The sequence below is a fragment of the Rhinatrema bivittatum genome, chromosome 2 (assembly GCF_901001135.1).
Source record: "Rhinatrema bivittatum chromosome 2, aRhiBiv1.1, whole genome shotgun sequence".
In the NCBI taxonomy this organism is placed as follows: Eukaryota; Metazoa; Chordata; class Amphibia; order Gymnophiona; family Rhinatrematidae; genus Rhinatrema; species Rhinatrema bivittatum.
The window spans coordinates 778,824,332-778,850,779 of record NC_042616.1 but is presented as its reverse complement, the minus strand read 5'-3'; the positions used below and the strand labels follow the sequence as shown (position 1 = coordinate 778,850,779).

Sequence of the window (26,448 nt, the reverse complement as noted above, 5' to 3'; positions counted from 1 at the left end):
TGGGGGTAAATTTGCTTGAGAAATTTTGAAAAGTATTCCCATGGGGAAAACAATGCATTCCCCATGGAAATGGCCCTGTCATGAAACTGCCCGGCCGATAGGCAGAAAACCTTACATAGGTATTGATTGCATGTGCGTGAATTTACCTGCAGTTAGCAAGAGACGTATCCGGGGGTGGGGGGTGGATTTGCACTTCACGTGCAGAGTTTTGCATTTTATTTATTTATTTTTATTTATTTTTAATTTTTATATACCGACATTCTTGTATAATATACAAATCATACCGGTTTACATTAAAACAGGAGATGCAGGAAAAAAGTTACCTTTGTCAAATACATTTCACATTAATAACAATGAAAATTGTTAACAAGGGATAACAACTATGAAAAAAGAGAAAGGTAAGCAAAAGTGGAAGAAACATAGAAGTTAAAAAGGAAAAAAAAAAAAACGAAAAAAGGTAGCACCAAGGGTTGCACGAAGGGGTGCACAAAGGGGAGTGCCCCTTTGTCGCACCCCTTCGGCTCACGTCGCCAGGTAGAATGGCGCCGTTTACCGGCTCGACGCTGGGCTGGATGACATCACAAGGGGGTGGGTCTCATGCTCACTGTTTTTCTTCATAGCAATCTCCATTCACATTTTAAAGCTGATTTTTTTTTTCATTTTTTGAGCTTTTCTCTTCAGTGAAGCATCTCAAAAGTGCCCGGTGCTGGTGGTGAAAAGTATGTGCACAAATTTCCTTTAATAAATGTCTATGTGCAAATTAGAAGGTGGGATAATTTTCAAATGGAAGTTGGGCACATAGTTTCCCTTAGAAAATTGGTTCAACTTGTGCATCCATTTTTTTCCTAAGATAAGTGTACTGTTACACAATTATCACTGTGACTCCAGCTCCCTCCTCAATAAAAACAGATATCCTTCTTTTAAAGGGTAAAGATATGATTTTAGAATTTGTGATTTTAGCTAAAGTGCTGTAGACATGGGGCTTGATTTTCAGTCATTTATGCAAACAAAACTCGTTTCTATGTGTGTAAATGGCCAGAGTATACACATAACTTGCTTAAATATATACTTTTAGGTGCACTGGGAAGGGCATACATTTGATTATTTTAAAAAGAATGATATCAATATTGAAAGTGGTTTGTCCTTCTACGTTTGGGACTTAGCCAGACAAACCCAGGAATTTAAATACGTCACCCTCTGACTGGATAGGTTTAAGTTGGGTAGAAAAAGAGGCGTTCTGGGGTGTGGCTTAAATTGAATATTAGTGCTACCTGATTAATTTTTAGCCAGCTAATAGCTAGATTTATCAAAATGCGATAAGTTTTGCATGAATAACGCCCGCGATAAGCAAAAGGGGCATGGCCATGATAATTTAAGAGTTACTGCACCGTGCGCTATATTACGCCTTCGCATAGTTACTTTATCATGCTGTGCATTAAAGTTATTGCACTCTGCAAGTTGTGAAGTGCCCAGACAGGCATTTCTCACTTTTGGAAAAGAGAGAAGGAGGGAGAGAGGGAGCTGGTAACTTGAGATGAGGTTTTGGTGGTGATCTAGGGTTTTAGGGCCAGTTTTACATGCGCAGTGAAACATACGAAGAGCACAATACACATTAGTAAAGATTTGATGTGATTTAGAGTTAGGAAAATTTGATGCAAGCTAGGGTGAGAGAACATTATAGAAATCTCATCTGTGTGTGACTTTCCTAACTCTAAATCACATCAAATCTTCACTGATGTGTACTGTGCCCTTCGTACGTCTCACTACGCATGTAAAACTGGCCCCAAAACCCTAGATCACCACCAAAACCTCACCTCGAGTTACTAGCTGGTCCTCCTATAGTAGTATAACGAGTTGACTACTATGAGAACCTCATAATGAGCCTCTTTCTCTCTCTCACAAAATGCCCAAATAGGAATTTGTGATATTTATTGCAAATCCCGCTTCAGGCATATCACACAGACATTTTCATTGATCCCGCCCCTTTGAATAAATTAAAAATCATTTGTATTTGCACCGTGATAAATATTGCAGGTGTTTAGGGTTGTAATGCATTTTGATGATGACCCTGTAAGTGTGGCTGAGTGGAAAGCAGTCCTAAAGTCATTTGGGAATATGTACTCAGATAACTTCAGCCTTAACCAGGCTCTATTCTCCTCCCCCCAACCCCAGCATAAAATCACTGAATCTTGTCAGGCATAGCGCCCGAAGACCCCCTCCTCCCAAGCCCCTCCTAACTGCCACTCTCCCTCTCCCCACCAGTAAAGCCGATCCAAATCTTCCCGTCCCACTCAGTACACCCTAAATCCCCCCCAACACCACTGCAACACAGTACAATCGAAGCACTCCCCGCGTCATGCAGTGCTGCTTTGACAGATTATCAGCCGTCGGCAACGCTGGGTGCTGCTGGGAGCAGTATGATCGTCCTGTGCTTGCCGAGGTTAAGGGTGTTGGGTGGGTTGGGATTGAGGATGGGGATCAGGAGGTCACCTGTTCATCATTTTTCTGAATAGTGACCTCAAGGTGTGCAAGTTAACTGGCATGAGTTACGCCTTTGATAGAGCAGATGTAACTTCGTGTGGGTCATCTTGTACACCTGCCAAGCCACTTACCCTGAGAATTTTCAAAATGAACTTATGCACATAAATTTGTTTTTAAAATTTGGGTAAAGTCTGCGTGTAAAGATTACACGCAAACTTTACCTCTGCTTGCCCAGTTATAAAATGACTCTCCCTAAGCCTCCCAGAAATAGCACTTGGATCTTGAAATCCTTAAATACTGTATGTAACCACCCCTGCCCCCTCCCCACAGTCATTACAATTTTAGAAACTTTATCAGAGTACAAAGCACTTCCAAAGAAGAAAACACTTATAGAACTGGTGTTGGCATAACTCAGAAATCTTGAAAAGCTGGGTTTAGCCCTTTCAGATAACTCTTGGCAGATCCTTGATGGATCATTTCATGGCTGTACTGCATAACAAATATTCAAATGGATATGAATTCACTAGTCATATTGCTGGGTCTCCATTCAGGTGGGATATCCTTAGGGTGTGTAAAGGTTTTCCCATGCTAATAGATGTATTAGTAGTGGCAAATATGTAATAGGGTAGATTTCAAAAGCTTATCTGCAATATTTGGCAACATATCCAGTTACATTCTAGCTGACTAACTCTTTATCCATTTAGAATTTATCTGGGATATATCAGAGGTATTCCTGGGATGGGCGGTAGGCATTCCGTGGAAGAGCAGAGTTAGCCGGTTAGGTTAACCGATATTCCCAGTTAGCTAGTGAACATAACCGGCTAACCCTGGCCATGCTGCAGGCAGGTCTAAAGTTAGCCGGATAGATATACATGGCTGAATATAGACCCCCAATGTAATCTACTGGTGGAAATTTCAGAGTAAACCATCCATAGATAGTTGGTTTCAGCATTGTATGTGCATACAATGAAAATGCTCAAATACTCTGTAAGCATCCAATGTTATGATGTAGAGGACAAAGGAACCCTTTAAAGATATTGCAGAGAAAGGGAAAGTGTGTATTTCCCATGAGGCTAGTTGGGAAATACACACTTTCCCTTTGGGCTGGTTGGGGGATTTCTATGCTGAGGGAAAATACAAGTGAGGGGTTCATGAATATTGTAGGGAGGTCTACACCTGAGGGAGGGTAATTACTTAGCAGCTTATCTGAACTGAAGGAGAAGGGTCCTGTACCAGAAAGGCAGGGGAGAGGGAATGGCCTCTATTGTGGGAGGGTGGGGCGAGTTTGGGATCGCTGTGGATAGGTGAGGGATGTTACCGTGGGAGAGAGGAGTATCCCTGGGAGGATTTCCTCTTGCCGTGGAAGTCCCACTGATAACTGGCCCATTCACTTCTGGTCAATTAGCAGCAGAGGTTTGGGGATTTACTTTGGAAGGTAGCTAGTTAATACTAGGCCTTAGCAGGTGTTAACTAGCAGCATTAAAGCATGGAGGGTGAGCACTCAGTAAAACCTCATTTGCGTATGACATTCCTTCATTTCCATGCACAGATTTGTAGATTTAAGGCCTTCTTGCATAGGGATCTTCTGCATGATTAGTAAAATTTAATGCAAAGGCCCCTAAGTTGCCCAACTGATAGAACTGTACAGCAAGCTCTTAAAAAAAAAAGAAACAGTAAAAATAACCCCAGAAATGTAGTGCCGAGTTCCAATATTCACACTGCTCCTAGAGAACGCTGGATTCTTTACAGCTTTAATGCATTTTAATGAACCAGCTCAAGCATTGGGCAAAGATGTTGCTCTATTTGAGCTTCCAAGACCACATCAGTCCCTTCAGCAAGTGAGAAAAAGCAACAAATATGGTTTTGAAAACTCGTGGATGGCAATATCTCTAACTAGCTCTTATGTTGTTTCAGGAAAAGACCTCATCACCTGTAAAGAATCCAGAAAAGAAGTGTTTTCATTGCATACCGTGTAGAGTTTTCCAAGGCCCTGGAAAAGACTGAATAATCGTTGGAGGAGTGCTGCAGTGAGTAATACCAGATGGCTGCATCTTGAACAAGTGAGTTTAGCTCTTCCCCTCCTAAGGAATTCTGGAGAGCCTGGTAAAATGCCATTTTAGACTCCGTTCTTCCTTGGCTTTCTTCAAATTTCTAGCAAACAACAGAAATAACCGTTTGTTTTCATATAGTTAAAAAAATGAAACATGCCGACTAACCAGCAGTAAAAGATGGAGGGGCTCAAACCTAGGTCCTCATTTAATAATGTAAAGCTGTCCACTGAGTCTGCTCACTACTCTCGGCAAATTCTTGGTCAAGAAGAATCAGGTGGCTGACAACTTTGAAACTTATCATACTATCCTTATACTATCCTATGAGGAGGACAATTCTCAGAGTCATCTACCTGGGAAATTGCCTTCCTCAGTCGGCCTCATTGGGAATGCTGGCCTCTTTTGACAATTGGCCACTTTTGCTTTAAAGGCAGATTTTATTATACGTAAAAGCATACCAGACATAGGACTTATTTAGCAAGGGTTTTGCCATTTGAATAAAATAGCAGAAACCTATACTGAACAGCGGGTAATGTAATTACTAAAATAACTTCAATTTAATTCAAGATTTATAGCCTGCCTTTGTAAGGGCTTAAAGCCCATTCCAGTTAGATAACAAAAGCCTTATGAGGGGGAGTGAGAATACAACCATAACGTGATCAATTTACAGTCAGAAATTAATGCAACAATGTGTCTCAAAAACAGCTTAGTACCGTATATGGTCAAACTAAAGATAACATCTATAGAAAAAAGACCCAAATGTCTTGTCCATATCTTACAGGACTGCAATTGATTGAACACAGAGTTTAGCAGTGAAACTTACAGAGCTGGTTCATTATGAATCATTATAAAATATAGAATTGATAAGCCTTTTCAAAATGATGAGAGTGTGGAAGCTAGAAAGATTCTCAACAATAAGTAATTGAATTACAACCTGACAGTCGCAATGGAAGAAATTGGGATTAGTTAGTTGTATTTGACGATTAACCTAACCCAACAGAATATGGAAAAAGAGACTGGCTTTTAAGCCTTTATGGAAGGCCTGATAGTTCACTGCAGGCCTTAGTTCCATTGGAATTGAGTTCCAGAATAAGGGAATTGCACCTGTGAATGATTTCCTTTTGCATCTCACAAGTCTTTTTTCTTTGAGTGGAGTTTACTGACTAGATCTTAGCTGTCTTACTGGAGTGTACCTAGCTAGTCAAGAGGAGAGATATTTTGGACCAATATATTTCAGAGCCATGAATGCCAAACTCAGGGCTTTTAAGGTGACTCGTAAGTTCAGTAGCAACAAATGCAGAGAGATGAGCAGGGATGAAAATGACCAGAGGCAGGTAGCACCTTATAGACTAAGCAATTTATTGAAGCATGAGCTTTTGAGGACAGAGTCCACTTCACCAGATGCATAAAATGTGGTATAGGAGGTGGGTAAAATATATTGGGATGGGGAAGAGGAAAGAACAAAGAGAAGGCACTGAATTTGGCAGGCAGGTTGTGGGAACAGAGTGTTAATAGCATCATAGTCCAGCCGAATGACAATTGAGGTAAGTGTGAAAAGACAGAGTGATCTGAGAACAGTTAAGTTCATAGATAGTTGTATTGTGCCATGACACCATCATCCGTCAGACCTAGGGTGAGGGTGTCATGTTTTTTTATGAGTTCCAATTCAGCAGTTTCAAGCTGTGCCCAGCTTCTCTTCTTTTTCTAATACATTTTTGGTCACTTGCTCATTTTATTGGCTGTCCTTTCGTAGCCTGATCCCTGTTTTGGTGCTTTATCCTAGACTAGGGGAGCTATGGATCAGGTCGGGATGTGGAGGAAGATAATGTCGATCATTATCTCAGTGACTAATTCACATTCCATATCAAATATTTCCAGGAGGTGCCAGATTGTGAAGAATAACAGCAGGGAAGTCAAAATTAACAAAACCGGGAGAAACCAGGAATCACAAAAGGGTTCATCCATCACAAGAAAGTCCACACTTGGGTAAAACTCAATAAAAACCCTGGAGTCTGAGGTTGGTGTTCAAATAAAAGACAGTCTTTACTGTAACTTAAGGAAGAGGATCCAGGTCAAAGTGACACAAATAAGAATCAACATACATCCAATGATCAATAAAAAAACAAATGGTTTCTCTGCTCACTTCCCTTCTTGTTCTTGCACCTTCATCCTTAGATCTCAGGCGAGAGAGGGAGGAACTGAAACTGCCCCAGGGTTTCAAGAGAGAGAGAGGATTGAAGAACAAGAGATTTCCCTAAGATCTCATAGTAAGGTGGTTGGAGAGCTGTGGATTCCCTCTAGATCTCACAGAAGGCAATCCAAGCATTTGGCAAAGAGGTATTGAGGAAGTTGTGAGAAGATTTCTGTATTTTGACTGTCCGTTGCCTGAGGGAACGGCATACCCCTGGTATTGGGAAGAATCAAAAATATCAAAACCCCTCCTACTGCCCCTAAACAGAAAAATCACAAGGGATAATGTTAGTGATTGGCGTAGCCCCATCACACTTTTATCAGTCATTGATTTATTGCATGGGATTATTTTATTTGTGCACCAGGGCAAACATATTTGCACACACCTACTTGTATATGTTTTTACTGGAGTTACTAGTAAAGGTTGTGCATATGTATAGAATAACTCATTATTCATATTAATAGTTGTGCCTTACAATTTTTGCATTAATATCAGTCTCTGGGGCACTGTGATGTCTATAAAAGTTTTCTTCTTCATGACCTTTACAGTCTGAAAGCAATTTTGTCAGTTACATGCATTTTTGGTCAACCTGCCATACAACAGCTACATTGCATCGTAGAATATTCATTCATTTGGGGGCATACAATCTGCTTCAAAATGGCACATAAATATTGAATTCAAACATTGCACAGACAAAAATATAGACTGTAGAGACAATGACATTTGAAGATAAGACATGGAAAATTGGATATAGGGTTACAGATAATCATTGGCAGACGTTTACATACAAATATGTTGAATGCTGTTGGAGGAAAGAGATGCAGCCCTATGCGCTGAACCTTGTACTCGTAGAACACTGGCAGCAACTGTCTGACCACTAAATCGTAAGTGGCTCTAATTTGGTCTCAGTGTTTATATTTTAGAAGCAAATTATAGTAGCTACTCAACCAAAAATTACAGTTAAGCTTTGGGCCAAGGTCACAGCAAACATTACATATGGCGCAAACTCAGAATCTGACAGCTAGAGAACAAAAGCAAGCCCGCTCCCTAGAGATTTTAGTCTTAGAAAAGCCTCTTGTGGTTTGAAGCTGGCATTCTGACAACCCAGCAAAGATCTTAGGTGTATCTGACCAACCCTGTTGATGAGACACCTGCTGGGGCTATGCTTACTGCCCTTATGAGGAAGGATGGAAATATCCACCTGCTACCATGGTTATGAGATCTTTTGCCAAAGGCTTCGATAAGCTGGTGCAGAAGCTTCCAAGAGTAATGAACAGAGGCAAACCTCTTACTGTTCCGAGGTTTAATTCTAAACATGCTGTGCATTTAACATAATTGGAAGGTTACATCTTGCTTCTCTCTAAGTATAGCTGTAAGCCACCTCTGTGGTTGCTCTTTCTGTTCTGAGCAGTCTGACATTTTGGCAGTAGTTGCTAGGTTGTGCTTTTCCAGACCAAGCAGGCTCGGGATATCAATGGCTGGTGTGGGGAAGGCCCCACAAAGGCTTTGTGTTAGGTCCTCCACCCTGTGCTCGCCGCTGAGGGGCTGGAGACAGTTTTCAAAGCTGAGGAAAACAGCCCACTGAAGATTTGCGCCCTCCCCCACCCCCAAGCAAGAATTTTGTGCTGACTTTCAGCAGCTATATTTGCACCTCCCTCAAAGCAAAATTGTCCCAGCTCATTACAGCGAAAAGTATGCACCATACATTTTAGCCATATTTAGGGAAAGCATTCCTGGGGAATGTTTTGTAGGAGATTGCAAAATAACACGTGCAGACTGTATTTTCAAGGGGAAAATCTCGTCACATAAAAAAAAAAAAGCTGGTTCAAAATCTGGGGGTACTTTATACTTGCAACAATTACTGTGCAGGATTTCTCTATGAAGCTTGGTATCCACAGATTTTGTCCCAAAGCGAGCAGTTTGACATTGCCCCCATAAAGGGCTCCATCACTTTGCACCCCTAGCACTTATACCATAACAGAGGGTGTTTCAGCCTTCATCTACTTTCCACTCCGGTCAGCACCCTGCCGCCTTCTACAATGAATTTGCAAAGACTATAATTATGTGGCAGCTTGCATAGAATTCAGAGAGGCAACTGAGTTATCTCTGATACTTTCTATGAATAGGCATTAAAACTGTGATTTTATTATTGGATTTTGAGATTTCATTTTCATGTACCTGGAAGCTGTGTAAAAATAAAGTGTGGATATTGTCAACATTATAGCCTTAAACATCCACAGAGAAGTCCTTATGAGGGGTGGAGCTGACAGCCCCACTAGTAGCGCTTTATCAGGTAGTAGACCTAGATTCAATTTGTGCGCCTGTCTTCTTAGTGAGCTAGCAGAGCTGGGGAGAATGAGATTATAGCCCCTGGGAGTAACTCCCAGCCATCAGCGGTTACAACCCTAACAGCCTCTGCTTCCAAAAAGACAGAAGTTAAACCTATATGGAGTAGCAGGTATGACCTAACAATAGTGGTACAGCTGCATTGGGCTTCCAAGAAGACACTGGAGTAACTTATATTGAATGGCAATGTTTAAAACCCAAATTTCAATGAGCATAGACAATGGCTTTGCTAGTTTTAGTAGCTGTATGGATTATTAGAAAACTTAATAAGACCTGGAGTGACCATGGTAAAAACCCAAACTTCAGTAAGCACGGGCAGGCTGGACATTTTCGACAAAGGTTTTGCAGGTTTTGGTTACTGTGAGGATTAAAAAACTTGGTAATAAGACAAGGAAGGAGACTTTGGTGTTGAATTTAGTGCTGGACTTCTAAGAAACATAATTGGAAAATGACAAGGCCTGAAAATAGCTACCAGTGGAGGTAGCAGAGGCAATTAGTTTAACAGATTCTGGGCATGCTTGGAACTGATAGGAAAGGGGTTGATAGTTCAGGAAAAAAGTCACGAGTGGTGGGGAGATGGTAAGGGGTTGAGTATGGGAATTTATATGCTCATCACCCCAAAGTGGAAGAATTACAACTGGGTAGTTTGGAAGGGCCAATTTGATTTTTTTCTGCCATCATTTACTCTTACTAGGCAAAACAGCAATATCTACTAGCTAGATTCAGACTACATATGTGCTGGGCTTCAATGGGAGATAGGGGTCTATGCGCCTGGCTAAGAACTGTCACTGCAATAACTGGCCTGTAGATGAAGAAAGGTTGTGCCTAAACAGGGAGAATCCCTGCTATGAATGAAGGCCCATGGTGTCTCTACTTCCCAACCCATTATAAATGGCAGCAAGAGATTAAGGCAGATTCTGACTGGACTGGAAGTTCAACCGTGAAGGAATGCAAGCCAGTTTCCAGCCCTTTAAAAAACAAACAATCTCTTTGCAATATGTAACCCTTTGCTGGGATGTTGGTGGTTCTCCTAGGGCCATAAAAGTATATATAAGTCGGGGTAACTCTTGCCATCCTTCCCAGGGAGTGAGCTCTTTCTGTGGGGGGAAACCTCTGTGGCCCAGTTGTGTGTATATCTTTCTGGTTTGGTGTTCTCCTCAAGGACAGACAGGCGGGACTCAGACTGGGTGTTCAAATCATATTCACTGATTAATTCCATAAGGTCAATCACTGTCCCACAAACTTTAGCAAATGAAACTGTACAGTTGGGCTATTTACACGGGGCTCTTCTGGGATGCTGGGGTTCATCTCTCCAGCTCCTGGGAGGGAGATTGCCACTGCCTACTCATCTGTGCAACAGCCCAGAAGCGGAAGAATTCTAGTGGGGGGCTCCACGCCATGAAAAGATCCTACCTGAGTCCAAAGTTGAGTCTGACGCCCACAGCCTTAGGGGTGGAGATCCAGTTGGGAATCTCCCAAAGCTTGATGGTACAACTTTGAAGGACCTCTCAGGGAGAGAGGCCAAAAGTTCCAGTTCAGGATACAGTTATCTCTTTCACCAGATTGTGCAGAGGGCTGCGACGAAAACGTCCACACGAACAAAAAAGGGGAAAAATCCAAAAGTCTCTATCCAGAATATCTTATGCTGGGTAGTGCTGTCACTGGTTTTAATTCCTCTATCAGGTAAGGCAAGCTGCTCACAGATCTCCAGCCCCTGCTCTCAGGATTGGAGGGAGTTGCTCCTTTCCCAAGGCACAAGGTGTTCTCCAGAATAAGAAAAAACTTATAAAATTGGACCAAAACCTACAAAAACTTAACTCTCTCTACAGAAGGGAGGCAGACCCTCTCAGACAGGGAGTGTACTGAGAAGGGGTCTCCTCTACACACAAGAAAAATATCAAGCTGAGTTAGTGGGCCCAGCTCAGCAGGGAGAAAACAAAAACAGCTCCTTACTCCTCAACCTCTAACTCAAACTGTCCATACTCTGTACTCCTCTAACTCCGACTTATGCCCCTGGGATAGCCAATCATAGTCACCTCAGTGGAGAGACTGAAAGAGAATGGAAAATCCCATGCTGTTACTAGTCCACATGGTAAGGGACCCAGGGCCATCTAGTGACAAACCAAAGGGTTGGTCATAAGTACCTTTGGGAATGCAGACTAATAGCCTAGTTCAAAACAGTTAATGCGGCAACGTTTTCTTGCTGTCAGTTAAATCCTGGAATGATCATAAAGAAATTAAATTGTTTCTAGTTGCAAGTTAAACTATAATGTTTCTGTTTGGAAAATCATTGTATTGCCCTGAACACTGAACACAATTCAACTTTGTCAAACAAAGCAAAAATATTTCAAATGTTAACACTGATGTATGTGCTTGATGGTCAATAATGTTTAATCCTGCAATTACACCTACCTTAATTGCCTTAGCTCTTCTGACAAGACCATCTTGTTCAGCACTTCCGATAAGCAGATCTATCTTCTGGGACCTAGAACGTTTCAATTCCACAGCTGGAAACTCCCGAATGTATGCCCCATCAATCACTGGGCCCCAAGACTGAAATGGTCCGCTTATGGCCAACAGCTATAGAAAGTTAGAAGAATAAATAGCATTATAAATGGCCAACAGCTAAAGAAAGTTAGAATAAATGGCATTATATATATATATATATATATATATATATATATATATATATATATGTATAATCTATTTTTTTCTCTTTTTTTTATTTCTGTAATTCAAAGATCATGCTGTGAGATTAGAAAGTTCTATATTTTTTGTGTATCAAACCCACCATTTGTGTAAGGACTGCACTTTAGGTAGATTAAGAGTTGGCCCCATTATATGATAGCCATTCAGAACATTTGGGATGAGAAGACTCCAAATCAAAGCTGAATGTCTCTTCTGGCCACAACTCCATGGGTTGCCCTTCCTCTGCAGTCAGATACATCTCACTCACCAATTAGTTTATTATTAATCACAAGAAACACCAGATAGAAACTGGAGTCTCTGAAGAAAAGGCCTCAAAAGCTTATGCACTACATCTTTTTTTTGTTGGTTCTTTAAAAGATATCACAACCTATAAAGATTGTAGTTTGCTCTGAGACTAATTTTACTTAAAGTTTATATTATTGGGAAAAAACATGATACTGTGAGAACTGGACCATTACCAAATGTTGATTTCATGTACATGCCTTGACATCTGATTATGCCTGTAGATATACATTCCTACCCTGATCTGATGCAAAACTGGGTAGCTTATTTTTGCCAAATGAACAGTATTTGCTGTTCTAACATGTGTAAAATTGGCAATTAAGCTTCAGCATTTCTTTTCTGTTTGAGAGAAAGGATGCTATCCTGCTTTAAAAAAAATCAACTTTAATTCAAACATGATTGCATTCCTTCTCAAAACAAGAACACTGGGTGAACTGATGACCGTTCATAACTTTTAATGAATATAATTATTTGGTAAAAAAAAAAAAAGAAATCTAGGGCATATTCTTATGCATGCATTCCTTTTCATAGACGTCTACCAAGTGTAGCTTTAATGTCATCAATAGCAAACCTTGGTTTGTGCGGCATTAAGAACATCTGCGGGGAAATCACGAAGACAGGACACCATGTCATCATTGCTGGATGATGGACAGCCAACTTCCCTGGCCAACACGGCTGCTTGTTTCAGAGCTTTCTCCCCACTAATCACAGAAACTGGAGAAAAGGCAGATCCTCCCTAGGATGAAATATATATATATTTTTTTGCATTCCTTAGAGTTGGTAAATAATTGTTCCGCTCATACAGACCAGACAGAGAATGCCAGAAACTCAAAGGCATAAAGGAAAGGAAATAAACAGGCATTCAAAACTAGCTTAAAAACAAAAGGCCTCATGAGCAAGGAAGGTTGTGTGTTTAAAATCCCCATTCACTAGCACACTACAGAGCAAGCCACAGATAAAGAAGCCAGCACACTGAGAAATACAGCTGCCAAGATAGGTTTCCTGGAGTTTTCAAAATAGCATTTTTGGACACATAACTTCTATTGACACTTGAGATGGCAGAGCTGGTGTTGATGTTGCATGGAAACTCCCTAATCACAGTTGACTTGCCCATCAAACCCTGTCAGATCTGAGTACAAGTTATGATTGATGTGGATTTGGCCTGACTTTCATGTTTGTGGAGTGTACCAGTGACGATATGAAAACCGAGGCCAAAATAAATTGATGACATTTCTGTCAGTCTTGACCTTTCACCCAAAAAAGCTTTAGAATGGGGCCCACATTTAATATTGTTTGGTTTTTATTCCCATCCACATTTGAAAATAATATTTGGTTCCATCAGGAATATTTATTGTCAGGTGCTACACAGCTAAAACCTCCACCACCCTAGCTCTATTGTCCCGCTCATTAATTTCCCAAGCAAACTACTCACACACAAAATTTCCACAATATTTTAAAACAATTTCTTTAGCAAAGAATTGTGGTTGCCATGTTAGTCCACTTGGACATACAGAATTAGGAGTCAGCAAACAAGTTGTAGGTAATACCTCTTTATTGAACTCTCACAATACATCTGTGACTAGCTTTGGAGAGTTATCCTCTCTTCATCGGATCAGGGAAGAAACAGCAGTTTTTTTTACTGACCTGAAGAAAAGCTAACTCTTGCAAGCCAGTCACAGATGTATTAGTTCAATAAAAAAGGAATCACCCATCCAGGAACTTGTTTGTTGACCCTTAATTCAACATAAACTATTTCTAAAATTTATTCCGAGCTCCCAACGTTTGCCAAAACCGACATCTTAAAATGTTCTTCAAAGGCCATGGTAGTAAAAACAACATGTGAACCTCAGGATAATACTTTCTATAACATCATATAAAAATAAATAATTTGAAAACAATGCTAATTTCTTATTTTATAAATATATTTTTAATATTTTTACCCTCTTTCTACCTCCCTTTGATCTGGCTGTAGCTTCTCTCTTGAACCAGAATGAGTCAGCAGAGAAAGTAGAACAGAAATGATCCTCTTGCATGGTGCATTCATTTGTTTTGTTTTGTCACTTTAGGTGTATAAAATCAGTTGTCTGCATGTTCATGACTGTGTACATGAATAAAATTTTACGTGCTTAAGTAATGAAACAAATTTTTAAAGTGCAACAAAAATAAAAAGAAAGAATCCAAAACAAATGAAATAAAAACAATTTTCCGTGCTTTCCCCAGCACAGAATGCTGAAAATGCTGGCTTTTCCCCCCTCAACTGTGAGAGTCATTTGCAAAGCCACTTTCATGGGTAAAAACAGAGCTTTATCCACAGAAATGGCCTTTTTTTTTTTTTTTTAATTGCCTACTGAGATGTATTTATGTATTTATTTATAAGCTTTTATAGACCGGTATTCGTAGGTACATCATATCGGTTTACAAGGAGTGTAACGCAATACATGGAACGTAGTACATGGTAAGGGTAACGTGGGAGAGGAGATGTCAACGGGACATGATAATGATAGAGAAGATACAATATAGAATTATGATAGAGAAGATACAACATAGGATTATTGGGGGATTAACGTAGGGTAATACAAAATGTAATGCAAGAAACAAAAATATAACGTTAATGCGGTTTTCAGGATCCAGTTATGGAATTACATGAGTTCAATGGGGGAGGAGTGGGGCTAAGGATTGTTTTCTGAGGGAAACTATTGAGGGGTTAAAATCTGAGGTAGATTTACAATTGGTGGGAAGATGGGTGGGTCATTTGTAGTTGAAGGGGAGGACTGGGGGGTGGAATCTAATGGGCAGATGGGTATTGATACGGTATGGGGAGCAGAATAGGATGCTATTCGGGGAATGCCTGTTTAAAGAGCCAGGTCTTTAGATTTTTTTTAATTTCTGGGTGCATGGCTCTAGACGGAGGTCAGGTGGCAGGCAGGACCTGCAATCGATAGAGCTCGGTCTTTCGTGGAATTGAGGTGTGTGTGCTTAGGAGAGGGTAAAAGTAGGTACATAAGGCCTGTATGCCTGTACTTGTACCCTCAGTTTGAAGAGGTGATCTTGAGGCAGGTCTGGGAAAAGGTTTGGAATTACACTCATTCATTTGCATTTTCAAAAGCACGTATATAATTTTTCTCTATAAACATTTATGCAAGTAGTTTTGGTGAGATAATTTTCAAAGGGAAACTATGTGCATACATTTCCTTTGAAAACTGGTGTGAAGATTGCAGGTAGGTAAAATTAACCGTAGGCTTTATATTAATGCAGGCAGTAACAAAATTACTCTCTATTTGTACATCTGCAAAATGAAAGTTCAGTTACTGTTCAACCTTTTGAAAGTCAAAATATTCCATACCTATTGGAGGCTGGGGAGTTATTCTCACTCAGCTGTTAGCATGGTGTCAGATGGAGAGGTGCTCCTACTCACACAAGAAATTACCATGCTGGATCAGACCAAGGGTCCATCAAGCCCAGTGTCCTGTTTCCAACAGAGGCCAAACCAGGCCACAAGAACCTGGCAATTACCCAAACACCAGGAAGATCCCATCTCTCTCTCTCTCTCTCTCACACACACACACACACCCCCCTTTGCTGGGCCCATGGATTTCCTTACCTGTCCGTCCTCGTGCTGCTACATTTAATTTCAAATACAGGCAGCCTTTAAATGCCTGCACAATGGGGGCGATCGGGTAAGGGAGTGGCAAGCTGTAGTTTTTGAATAGACCCCCGATCCCTCTACTCACATTTGTGAATAGGCAGCTTTTGGCAGTTTCCATTTTTTGCAGTGTTTCGTGGGTTTGATGGTTGCTTCTGCGGAGCCGAGTGATGTTGCACCTTGTGGAACTGGGCAGCATGGGGCTAAACTTTGGATTCCGGTGAGCTGCATTGCTCTGCCCCTGAAGTGCCTGAATCAATGGCTGGTGCAGGGGTGGCAGTCCTGTTCGATGTGCAGCTTGGTATGGGGCCTGTCGGCAATTGCAGGCCCTCAGGTGGGGCAATGATGATGGGAGCTGGGTCACTTCCTGCTTTTCCCTATTGCAGTTGTTGCATGAGGTCGTAGTGAGTCAGAAGTCCCACTGATGGGCAATGTGGAATGGGGAGGGTTGGCTCCTCCTGCTGCGACCCCTGCTTCATGTGCATCTACTGCCGGTGCTGGTCAGCCTGCTGGACACCCAGGGCCTTCAACAGTGTTTCCTATGGGAGGGGTGCTCCCTGGGGATTCCTCTGCCTTGGCCCCACCTGCCGTGGCGGCCGGGTCTTTGGTGAAGAGAAGATCTTCAAGGAGGGGCTCCCACAGTAAAGGCAAGGGTCCGGCTTCGAGAGAAGCTTCCAGGGAAACAGGAGACCCCACTACCTGGTGGAGCTTCAGGTGTGGTGCCTTCAGTACCTGGATCTGCTGATTTAGATGCCGTGCACTATGGAGGTAACATTGGTTTTGGTTCATTTGGTTGGGGCCCGATAAAGAGATTTTGGAATGGGGCCTGGTTGGCAGGCTGGTTTCCTGGGTTGGTTTCCAGCTGGGTTTGTAGGTGGTAGGGATGCAGGCTGTAATGGGCCTGGATTTGGTGGTGGAGCTCAGTGAGATGCTTTCGGGGGAGGGGCTTGGACTGTCCCAGGTTGGGGCGGGAGAGATCGTTTCAGTTGGGGTGGAGTAGGTTGGTGGTCTGATCCATCTTTTGCAAATCCCTGGGCTGGAATGGGGGAGGCAGGGGGTTGATGGATGGTAGGGAATGGCAGTAATTCAGGAGATCTCCCAGGTGCCAGTTCCATAGGAAGGGCAGCCTGCAGGGGTGCGGGTGCTGGTTCTCGGCTATTTGCTTCTTCTGTTCCAGGTAATGTGGTTTGCAATGAACAGCCTGGGATGTCGAGGCAGGAGGCATGGAAGGAGAGAAACATCCTCCAACAGAAAGCAGCACCTTTGATTAGTGGTGCAGAGGCAGCTGGAGGAGTTAGCTCGGCTGCGCCAGAGACAGTTATTAGTCCATAGAGAAGAAGAGAGGTGACGGGAGTGCTAGGAAAAAGAAATGGTCTAATTCTTCCTCCTCCTCAGGGGAGGCAGTATGGGAGTGGACAAGACCTGTGTTGGTATTATAACAAGGCGTCCTGACCTTTCCCAGTCTGCAAATTCCGACATGCCTGCTCCACATGTGGTGATGCCCATCCAGCGTTCAAGTGTGGTAAGCAAACATTGGGTGGTGCCGGCAGTTTTGAGGGATGGATTTTCTTTGGGTTTTCGAAAATCTTATGTGGGCCCTGGAGGAGGCAGGATGGGGAGGAATTCCAAGCCTGTATGTAATTTCTCAGCTTTGGTAAAGAAAAAGTTGGAGGGGGAGTGTGCCTTGAGTAGGACTGTGGGTCTCTTTTGTGTCCCTCCCTTTCAGGTGATGCATCTGACTCCATTGGCAGGCATTCCTGGTCAGGGTGCATTCCTGTTGAAGGTGGACATTAAGTTCACTTTTCGTTTACCACCTATATGCCTAGATTGTTTTCCCCTCTTGGGATTTGCATTTGAGAGGTAGTTTTATGTTGATCATTGCCTACCCAAGGGTTGCTTGAGTTCCTGTTCCTTATTTATTTATTTATTTATTTATTAACTTTTATTTACCGACATTCGTGAAGCACATCATGCCGGTTTACAATGAACTCAGGTGGGAGATACAGTATAACAATATGACATTAAAACAATATGATATTACTAACGCAAGAGCAAAAAAAACGAAACAAAAAAACAAAATACAACAAAATAAACAATAATAATGAAACCAAGGAATAGAGATTTGAGGGAGGGGAGGGAGAGGGGGGGGAGGGTAGGCTAAGGGGCAGGGCGAGGGGAGGGGGGGGGGGGGAAGGGGTAGGGGGGGTGGGAAAGGGGGATAAGGAGGGGAAGGGGAGAGAGGTATAGTTAAACGAGGTAAAGGGAGAGAATAAAGCAGAAAAGAGGGATACTATGTACAGATGACTGATGTACAGGAATCACTTAAACTAAGTAGAATTATGGAACAGTTGAAACAGGAGGTATTCACTGGGATAAAGTTTCTTCAGAGGGTATGCTGGGGGTGTAGAGGGCAAGGGGAATACAGGTAATAAATCCTCCTTGTTTGAGCTGTTTAGTTCTTTCATACTGGGTGATATGTCAGGCTAGCACATGTGATCCATTATTTGGATGACTTTCTTTTTGTGGACCCATTGGGTTCCAGGGAATGCTGGGCATGTTCTCTTGCAGGTGGCAGCGCTTTTTGGGATTCTCATTGCACAGGACAAAACTGAGGGACCAATGTTGAAGCTTACCTTCCCTGGGATAGAGCTTGACTCAGATGCCTTTGTTTCCTGTTTGCCCACTGAAAAGGTCCGCCGGCTTAGAGAATTGATGAGGTTTGTGGAGTTGGCTAAGAAGGTCACTTTGAGGCAGTTGCAGTCCCTGATTAGGTCTTTGAATATTGCCTGTCAAGTCATTCCTATGGCTTGAGCCTTTTTGGGGTGTTTGATGGCGTGTGCTGTATGCATCACTTCATTTCAGGTGACAGCTGGGAAATGAGCAGAGACACCTACCACGTCAAGGGTGGGGAGGGAATTATGATGATATTTGGAATTTTTTCCTTGTTGGACTCGGGTTTTCGATGAGTGCTAATATGTTAAAGTTATATGGTTAATAAGCTACGGCCTTACTTTCACTTCACCCTGCATATCTGTTTTATTAAAGCGGGTTTGGGTGATGAATCGAGGGGGATCACCATTTTTGTCTCAACTGCTCATGCTAGTATTATTATTTATTGAATTTGATAAGCTTCTTATAGAGTGAACATAAGAACATAAGAACATGCCATACTGGGTCAGACCAAAGGTCCATCAAGCCCAGCATCCTGTTTTTTAACAGTGGCCAATCCAGGCCATAAGAACCTGGCAAGTACCCATAAACTAAGTCTATACCATATTACCATTGCTAGTAATAGCAGTGGCTAATTTCTAAGTCAACTTAATTAATAGCAGGTAATGGACTTCTCCTCCAAGAACTTATCCAATCCTTTTTTTAAACACAGCTATAGTACTAACTGCACTAACCACATCCTCTGGCAACAAATTCCAGAGTTTAATTGTGCATTGAGTGAAAAAGAACTTTCTCCGATTAGTTTTAAATGTGCCACATGCTAACTTCATGGAGTGCCCCCTAGTCTTTCTATTATCCGAAAGAGTAAATAACCGATTCACATTCTGTTTGCTTTTTTGACTGCCGCAGCACACTGAACCAACGATTTCAATGTGTTATCAACTATGACGCCTAGATCTCTTTCTTGGGTGGTAGCACCTAATATGGAACCTAACATTGTGTAACTATGGCATGGGTTATTTTTTCCTATATGCATCACCTTGCACTTATCCACATTAAATTTCATCTGCCATTTTGATGCCCAATTTTCCAGTCTTACAAGGTCTTCCTGCAAGTTATCACAGTCTGCTTGTGATTTAACTACTCTGAATAATTTTGTATCATCTGCAAATTTGATTACCTCACTCGTCATATTTCTTTCCAGATCATTTATAAATATGTTGAAAAGTAAGGGTCCTAATACAGATCCCTGAGGCACTCCACTGCCCACTTCCTTCCACTGAGAAAATTGTCCATTTAATCCTACTCTCTGTTTCCTGTCTTTTAGCCAGTTTGTAATCCACGAAAGGACATCGCCACCTATCCCATGACCTTTTACTTTTCCTAGAAGCCTCTCATGAGGAACTTTGTCAAACGCCTTCTGAAAATCCAAGTACACTACATCTACTGGTTCACCTTTATCCACGTTTATTAACTCCTTCAAAAAAGTGAAGCAGATTTGTGAGGCAAGACTTGCCTTGGGTAAAGCCATGCTGACTTTGTTCCATTAAACCATGTCTTTCTATATGTTCTGTGATTTTGATGTTTAGAACACTTTCCACTATTTTTCCTGGCACTGAAGTCAGGCTAACCAGTCTGTAGTTTCCCGGATCGCCCCTGGAGACCTTTTTAAATAATGGGGTTACATTAGCTATCCTCCAGTCTTCAGGTACAATGGATGATTTTAATGATGATTACAAATTGTTACTAATAGATCTGAAATTTCATTTTTTTAGTTCCTTCAGAACTCTGGGGTGTATACCATCTGGTCCAGGTGATTTACTACTCTTCAGTTTGTCAATCAGGTCTACCACATCTTCTTGGTTCACCGTGATTTGGTTCAGTCCATCTGAATCATTACCCATGAAAACCTTCTGCAGTACGGGTACCTCCCCAACATCCTCTTCAGTAAACACCGAAGCAAAGAAATCATTTAATCTTTCCATGATGGCCTTATCTTCTCTAACTACCCCTTTAACCCCTTGATCATCTAACGGTCCAACTGACTCCCTCACAGGCTTTCTGCTTCGGATATATTTTAAAATGTTTTTACTGTGAGTTTTTGCCTCTATGGCCAACTTCTTTTCAAATTCTCTCTTAGCCTGTCTTTTCAATGTCTTACATTTAACTTGCCAACGTTTATGCATTATCCTATTTTCTTCTGTTGGATCCTTCTTCCAATTTTTGAATGAAGATCTTTTGGCTAAAATAGCTTCTTTCACCTCCCCTTTTAACCATGCCGGTAATCATTTTGCCTTCTTTCCACCTTTCTTAATGTGTGGAATACATCTGGACTGTGCTTCTAGGATGGTAATTTTTAACAATAACCACGCCTCTTGCACACTTTTTACTTTTGTAGCTGCTCCTTTCAGTTTTTTCCTAACAATTTTTCTCATTTTATCAAAGTTTCCCTTTTGAAAGTTTAGCACGAGAGCCGTGGATTTGCTTACTGTCCCCCTTCCAGTCATTAATTCAAATTTGATCATATTATGATCACTATTGTCAAGTGGCCCCACCACTGTTACCTCTCTCATCAAATCCTGTGCTCCACTGAGAATTAGATCTAAAATTTCTCCCTCTCTCGTCGGTTCCTGAACCAATTGCTCCATAAAGCTATCATTTATTCCATCCAGGAACTGTATCTCTCTAGTGTGTCCCGATGATACATTTACCCAGTCAATATTGGGGTAATTGAAGTCTCCCATTATTACTGCACTACCAATTTGATTAGCTTCCCTAATTTCTCTTAGCATTTCACTGTCAGTCTCCCCTTCTTGACCAGATGGACGGTAGTATACTCCTATCACTATAGTCTTCCCCGACACACAAGGGATTTCTAACCATAAAGATTCAATTGTGCATTTAGTCTCATACAGGATGTTTATCCTGTTGGACTCTATGCCATCCCGGACATAAAGCGCCACACCGCCTCCCGGGTGCTCCTCTCTGTCACTGCGATATAAGAGGACATCTAAACAGGTAACAAAAACAATAATTTAAAAAAGCTACTGTTATACTTGAAAATCTGGAAGAATCATGTTATTTTGTGAAATATAAGTAATAATGCTCCACATTTTACAGATTAAGACTACCTCTAGGAAGTAATGTTTTTGTGATGAGACACAAATAGGCAGAGAGATCAAATTAGGTGCTTTCATTTAAGATTTTAGCTGAGGATTTATGATATATTTTTGCATTTTTAATTTGTTGTGTTTTTGTTTTACAGTTGCTTGTTCTCTTATGTGATTTGTGAGATTGGTTTATTAACTTTTCATTTTATATGTTGAGTTGTTAAAATGCTTTATACTGTTTATTCATATTCTTTGCTCATGTTATGTTATGATTGATTGATTGATTTATTTATTTATTTATTTATTTAACATTTTTCTATACCGAACTTCATGACAAGCTTCATATCAGGCCGGTTTACATCAATCTTAGGGATTAACTGAACATATGATTCCATGATGCCATATTGTTGATATAATTTGTTTTTATGTATTAAATGTATATTATTATTTATTTATTTGATCTCCCTCTTGGTCTCAGGATTATGGAAAGACGAGATGTAAATGTGATAATCAAACTTCTATTCAGTGCAAAAGGGTGTATTTGCCTTTTCCTTTCTAGCAATTTGGGTCTCATCCCTGACATTTTAGCAAGACAGTTTGACTTATATTTCTGTTCCCTGACATGAGTTAATCTGGAAGAGAATGGGACAGATTTGTCTTGCATGGATGAACATTTGGATGTTTATTTCTCTGTCTGCACTCTACAATGTGGAATTTGTAATCTGCTATGTGAGAACTGTTTTGTAAATCATACTGAAATATGAACTGCCATAAATCTTGTTAAAATACTGTAACAAAATTAAAAAAAAAACATTCCCCTCAAGCTTGTAAAGGTATTTGTTCTTTTTCACCTGTCACAAGTGAGCATGTTTGATGACTATGCGTTAATAATCAATGGCATAAGCAATCTTTCATAGCCCTTATGCCTTTCTAGGAGAGTCTCAGTAGCTTGGCCTATCATAAGATATATCTGTCGATTCTGGCACATAGCTCAGGCTAACATTATACTAATGTCCTAAAAATTCATGAACATAACTTCCTTCCCTCACACACCCAAAAGTCAAAGTAAGAAATGATGTGCCTAATCAATCAAATATTCATTTCAATCCTCCTATCATTTTGAAATAAGAATGAACAGAGTACAAAGGGCAGGCAGGCATCTGTTTGAGGAAATGAGTGGACCCTAATAAATAATATCCCAAAGGAGGAATTAGAAATATTATCAAGCAAAATCAGAGGTGAGGGGAGAACCAGACTTCATTGTAGTCTATGAAATTGTACCAGAAGTGGAATTGGGCAAAGCAGCTGAACCAGATGGCTATCTGCTGTCATTATTGAATTACCAAATTATTTATTTCATGCTTATGGCAGTGGAAGGAACAGGGTTGGGAGGTTGCAGCATTGCAGGCTACAACTCCCCAGAAAGCAACTAGGTTGGTGCCAGTAAACTGATCGTGGCAGGGAACTATCCAATGAGTTCACAGGGACCTAGAAGGCTGAATATTAGGGCTTTGGTAGCTGTTGTAGCTTAGTACAAAGCTTGCTGGAAAGAGGGGTGTGGGGGAAGGGGGCAGCTGTGTGTGGGATTAAGTCTGGGATCTTGTATGCTCATCTACCGAGAATAGTAGAAAAGTATTGGGATAACCTGCATGGGGTAGTGGTCTCAATCATAAAAAGCAGTGGTATGGGCACATCAGGTTTTTAAAAAAGCTGGGGTAACCTTTATGGAATGACCATTGTTAAAACCAGAACGTAAAAAGTGAGGCTGGATGTCTTGGGCAACAGCTCCACTAATTTTTGTGGCTGTGTGAATTACTGGAGGGAGGTGGGAAGGAGAGAGGATAGGAGAGTTTCAGGGTTTGACAGATCAGGTGGAAGATACTGGGCAGGGTTGATGGAGATGGTATTGATTGGTCTATGGCAGTAGTTCCCAACCCTTTCCTGGGGACCCCCCCAGCCAGTCGGATTTTCAGGATATCCACAATGAATATACATGAGAGAAAATTTGCATGCACTGCCTCCATATGCAAATTTTCTCTCATGTATATTCATTGTGGATATCCTGAAAACCTGACTAGCTGGAGGGGAAGGGGGGTGTCCCCAGGACAGGGTTGGGAACCACTGGTCTATGGCAATTTGTTTCCTTATCTATCCTGAGTAGTAGAAAAACAGAGAAAGAAACAACTGGGCAGATAGGATGTGCCATGTGATCTTTTACTGAGTCATTTCCCATGTCACTATGCAACAGAAAGTACAGTATGCAGCAGAATCACAACACAAAGATCCTGCTGATTGCTGATACTGAGATGTTCTATTTATATATTTGGACTTATATCGCCTCTACCATAAAACAGCTTTAGGTGATTTATAATTTTAAAAACATAGAAAATTATTATTATTCATACATTTATATAATAACTCATAAATGATTAAAATGCAACCAAAATAGATTTAAAAATCCCCAACTTAGGCCTATGTACCATCAAAACATTATATCATACCATATCAATTTATGTCAAATTATGAGAGAAGAAAGGGTATAGTGGCGACTGGCGAGTATATTGGGCCAGGATGTAGGAGCTCTGAGTTCAAATTCTGCTTCTGCAATTGACACTTCCTGTCACCTTGAGCAAGATGTATTTATGTAATTAATAAAACATTTTCCCACTTAAACTGTAAGCTTTTGGGGACAGGGGTTGATGCCATCCAGTGCTGTCCACTTTACATTTTTGGCAATTGGGGACCATCCATGATATTGCTGTGGTTTGCTATGGCAACCCACAATTAGATTCACTGAAATCATCAGAGGTAAAATGTGGAAAACCAATGAGATTGATATGGAATTTTAAAATCAATGGCAAGATTTGAATATGAGGCCTACAGGGGTTCATTTTCAAAAGCTTTGTCATAAAATGCGGAGACGCACATGAGGATTGGTTGAATGCACTTAAGTGGATTTTCAGCTGTCAAAAATTACATGCATAAGTTCAAAACATTCATAAATTTGATAGCATAAAAAAAGAGGCATTCTGGAAAGATTATGGGGGCATAACCTAAATTTTCGAAAACTATATGCATATAACCAGCATGACAACAATGTACATAACTTTTGCCATCATTTTGAAAAGATACATTTAGGGACCTATACAATAAAATTTGTGGTAAAAAATAGCATGTAACCTGATAAAATCTTAACATGAATATTAAAAAGGAACATAACATGCTGTGCAATAAATTTTACAGAGGGCACTCTAAAACTAGTGAAAGCGTTCAGCTGGTGCCATTTTGGAAGTTAGTGGAAGCAAGATGGAGGTCGTCTTGTTCTCTCCTGGCCCCCAAAATGAGTTAAGATGCCGACAATATGCACATTATATTTAGCATATACAGAAGATTCAGGGGTAGATTTTCAAAAAACGCGAATAGGCGTACTTTTGCTGGCGCATCAGGCGCCAGCAAAAGTACGCTGGATTTTAGTAGATACGCGCGGATGAAATTTAATGTGAATAAGTGCAAGGTGATGCATAATATAGAGAAAAATAACCCATGCTATAGTTACACAATGTTAGGTTCCATATTAGGTGCTACCACCCAAGAAAGAGATCTAGGCGTCATAGTGGATAACACATTGAAATCGTTGGTTCAGTGTGCTGCGGCAGTCAAAAAAGCAAACAGAATGTTGGGAATTATTAGGAAGGGAATGGTGAATAAAACAGAAAATGTCATAATGCCTCTGTATCACTCCATGGTGAGACCCCACCTTGAATACTGTGTACAATTCTGGTCGCCGCATCACAAAAAAGATATAATTGAGATGGAGAAGGTACAGAGAAGGGCAACCAAAATGATAAAGGGGATGGAACAACTCCCCTATGAGGAAAGACTAAAGAGGTTAGGTCTTTTCAGCTTGGAGAAGAGACACTGAGGGGGGATATGATAGAGGTGTTTAAAATCATGAGAGGTCTAGAACGGGTAGATGTGAATCGGTTATTTAGTCTTTCAGATAATAGAAAAACAAGGGGGCACTCCATGAAGTTAGCATGTGGCACATTTAAAACTAATCAGAGAAAATTCTTCTTCGCTCAACGCACAATTCAACTCTGGAATTTGTTGCCAGAGGACGTGGTTAGTTCAGTTAGTATAGCTGTGTTTAAAAAAGGATTGGATAAGTTCTTGGAGGAGAAGTCCATTACCTGCTATTAATTAAGTTGACTAGAAAATAGCCACTGCTATTACTAGCAATGGTAACATGGAATAGACTTAGTTTTTGGGTACTTGCCAGGTTATTATGGCCTGGATTGGCCACTGTTGGAAACAGGATGCTGGGCTTGATGGACCCTTGTCTGATCCAGTATGGCATGTTCTTATGATGCAGGGGGGACTTAAACCAATGAGATGCTGCAGGATTATCTTTATATACAACTTTTCAAGAGCAGAGACGTGCACTATATTGCTCATCTAACAAAAACTAAAACAACATTTTAAGATGATGACGAGTTTTGCATGAAGTCATGGATCGTGACCGATGATTATTTAAAAGGCAAATGAAGGCTCAGTAGCTGGTACTGCCTGTTATGAATGGTCACCATTTATAAGTTTGTATATTCAAACATAGGCAGCAAAACAAAAATTAAAAAAAAAATCCTTGTGGTCCAGTAGACCCAATACCCACTTCTCCAACCTGCTAAAAAATAAACGTCAGGTAGGGGCATAACTTCTGAATCCTCCACCTCCCCCTTCCCAAAGCCCCAAATGATTTCTAGAAGGGTGCAGGCCTGTTTGTAGTTACACCCACCCCTGAGATCAGATTAACTGGCCGGTAGTTACCACTTCTATGAGGAGGAACATTTCCTGATCTCCAATCCCTTGGAACCACTCCTAATTCTAAAGACAAATTCATAAGAACTGAGTGTGAAGCTCAAGAACCTCTCCCAACTTCCCTGGTACCAGACAGGATGTGTCCCATCCGGC

The 26,448-nt window shown here is 41.0% G+C and overlaps 1 protein-coding gene across 1 annotated transcript in view; it reads right to left on the bottom strand.

Moving 5' to 3' along the window:
* Positions 1-26,448, bottom strand: part of TG (thyroglobulin) — a 422,996-nt gene that overhangs the window by 22,635 nt on the left and 373,913 nt on the right. The window contains exons 43-45 of the mRNA XM_029587208.1: positions 12,629-12,793; positions 11,479-11,646; positions 4,451-4,632 (exon numbers count right to left, since the gene is read on the bottom strand). Coding sequence (XP_029443068.1) covers positions 4,451-4,632; positions 11,479-11,646; positions 12,629-12,793 — 515 coding nt within the window. The remainder of the gene's footprint in view (positions 1-4,450; positions 4,633-11,478; positions 11,647-12,628; positions 12,794-26,448) is intronic.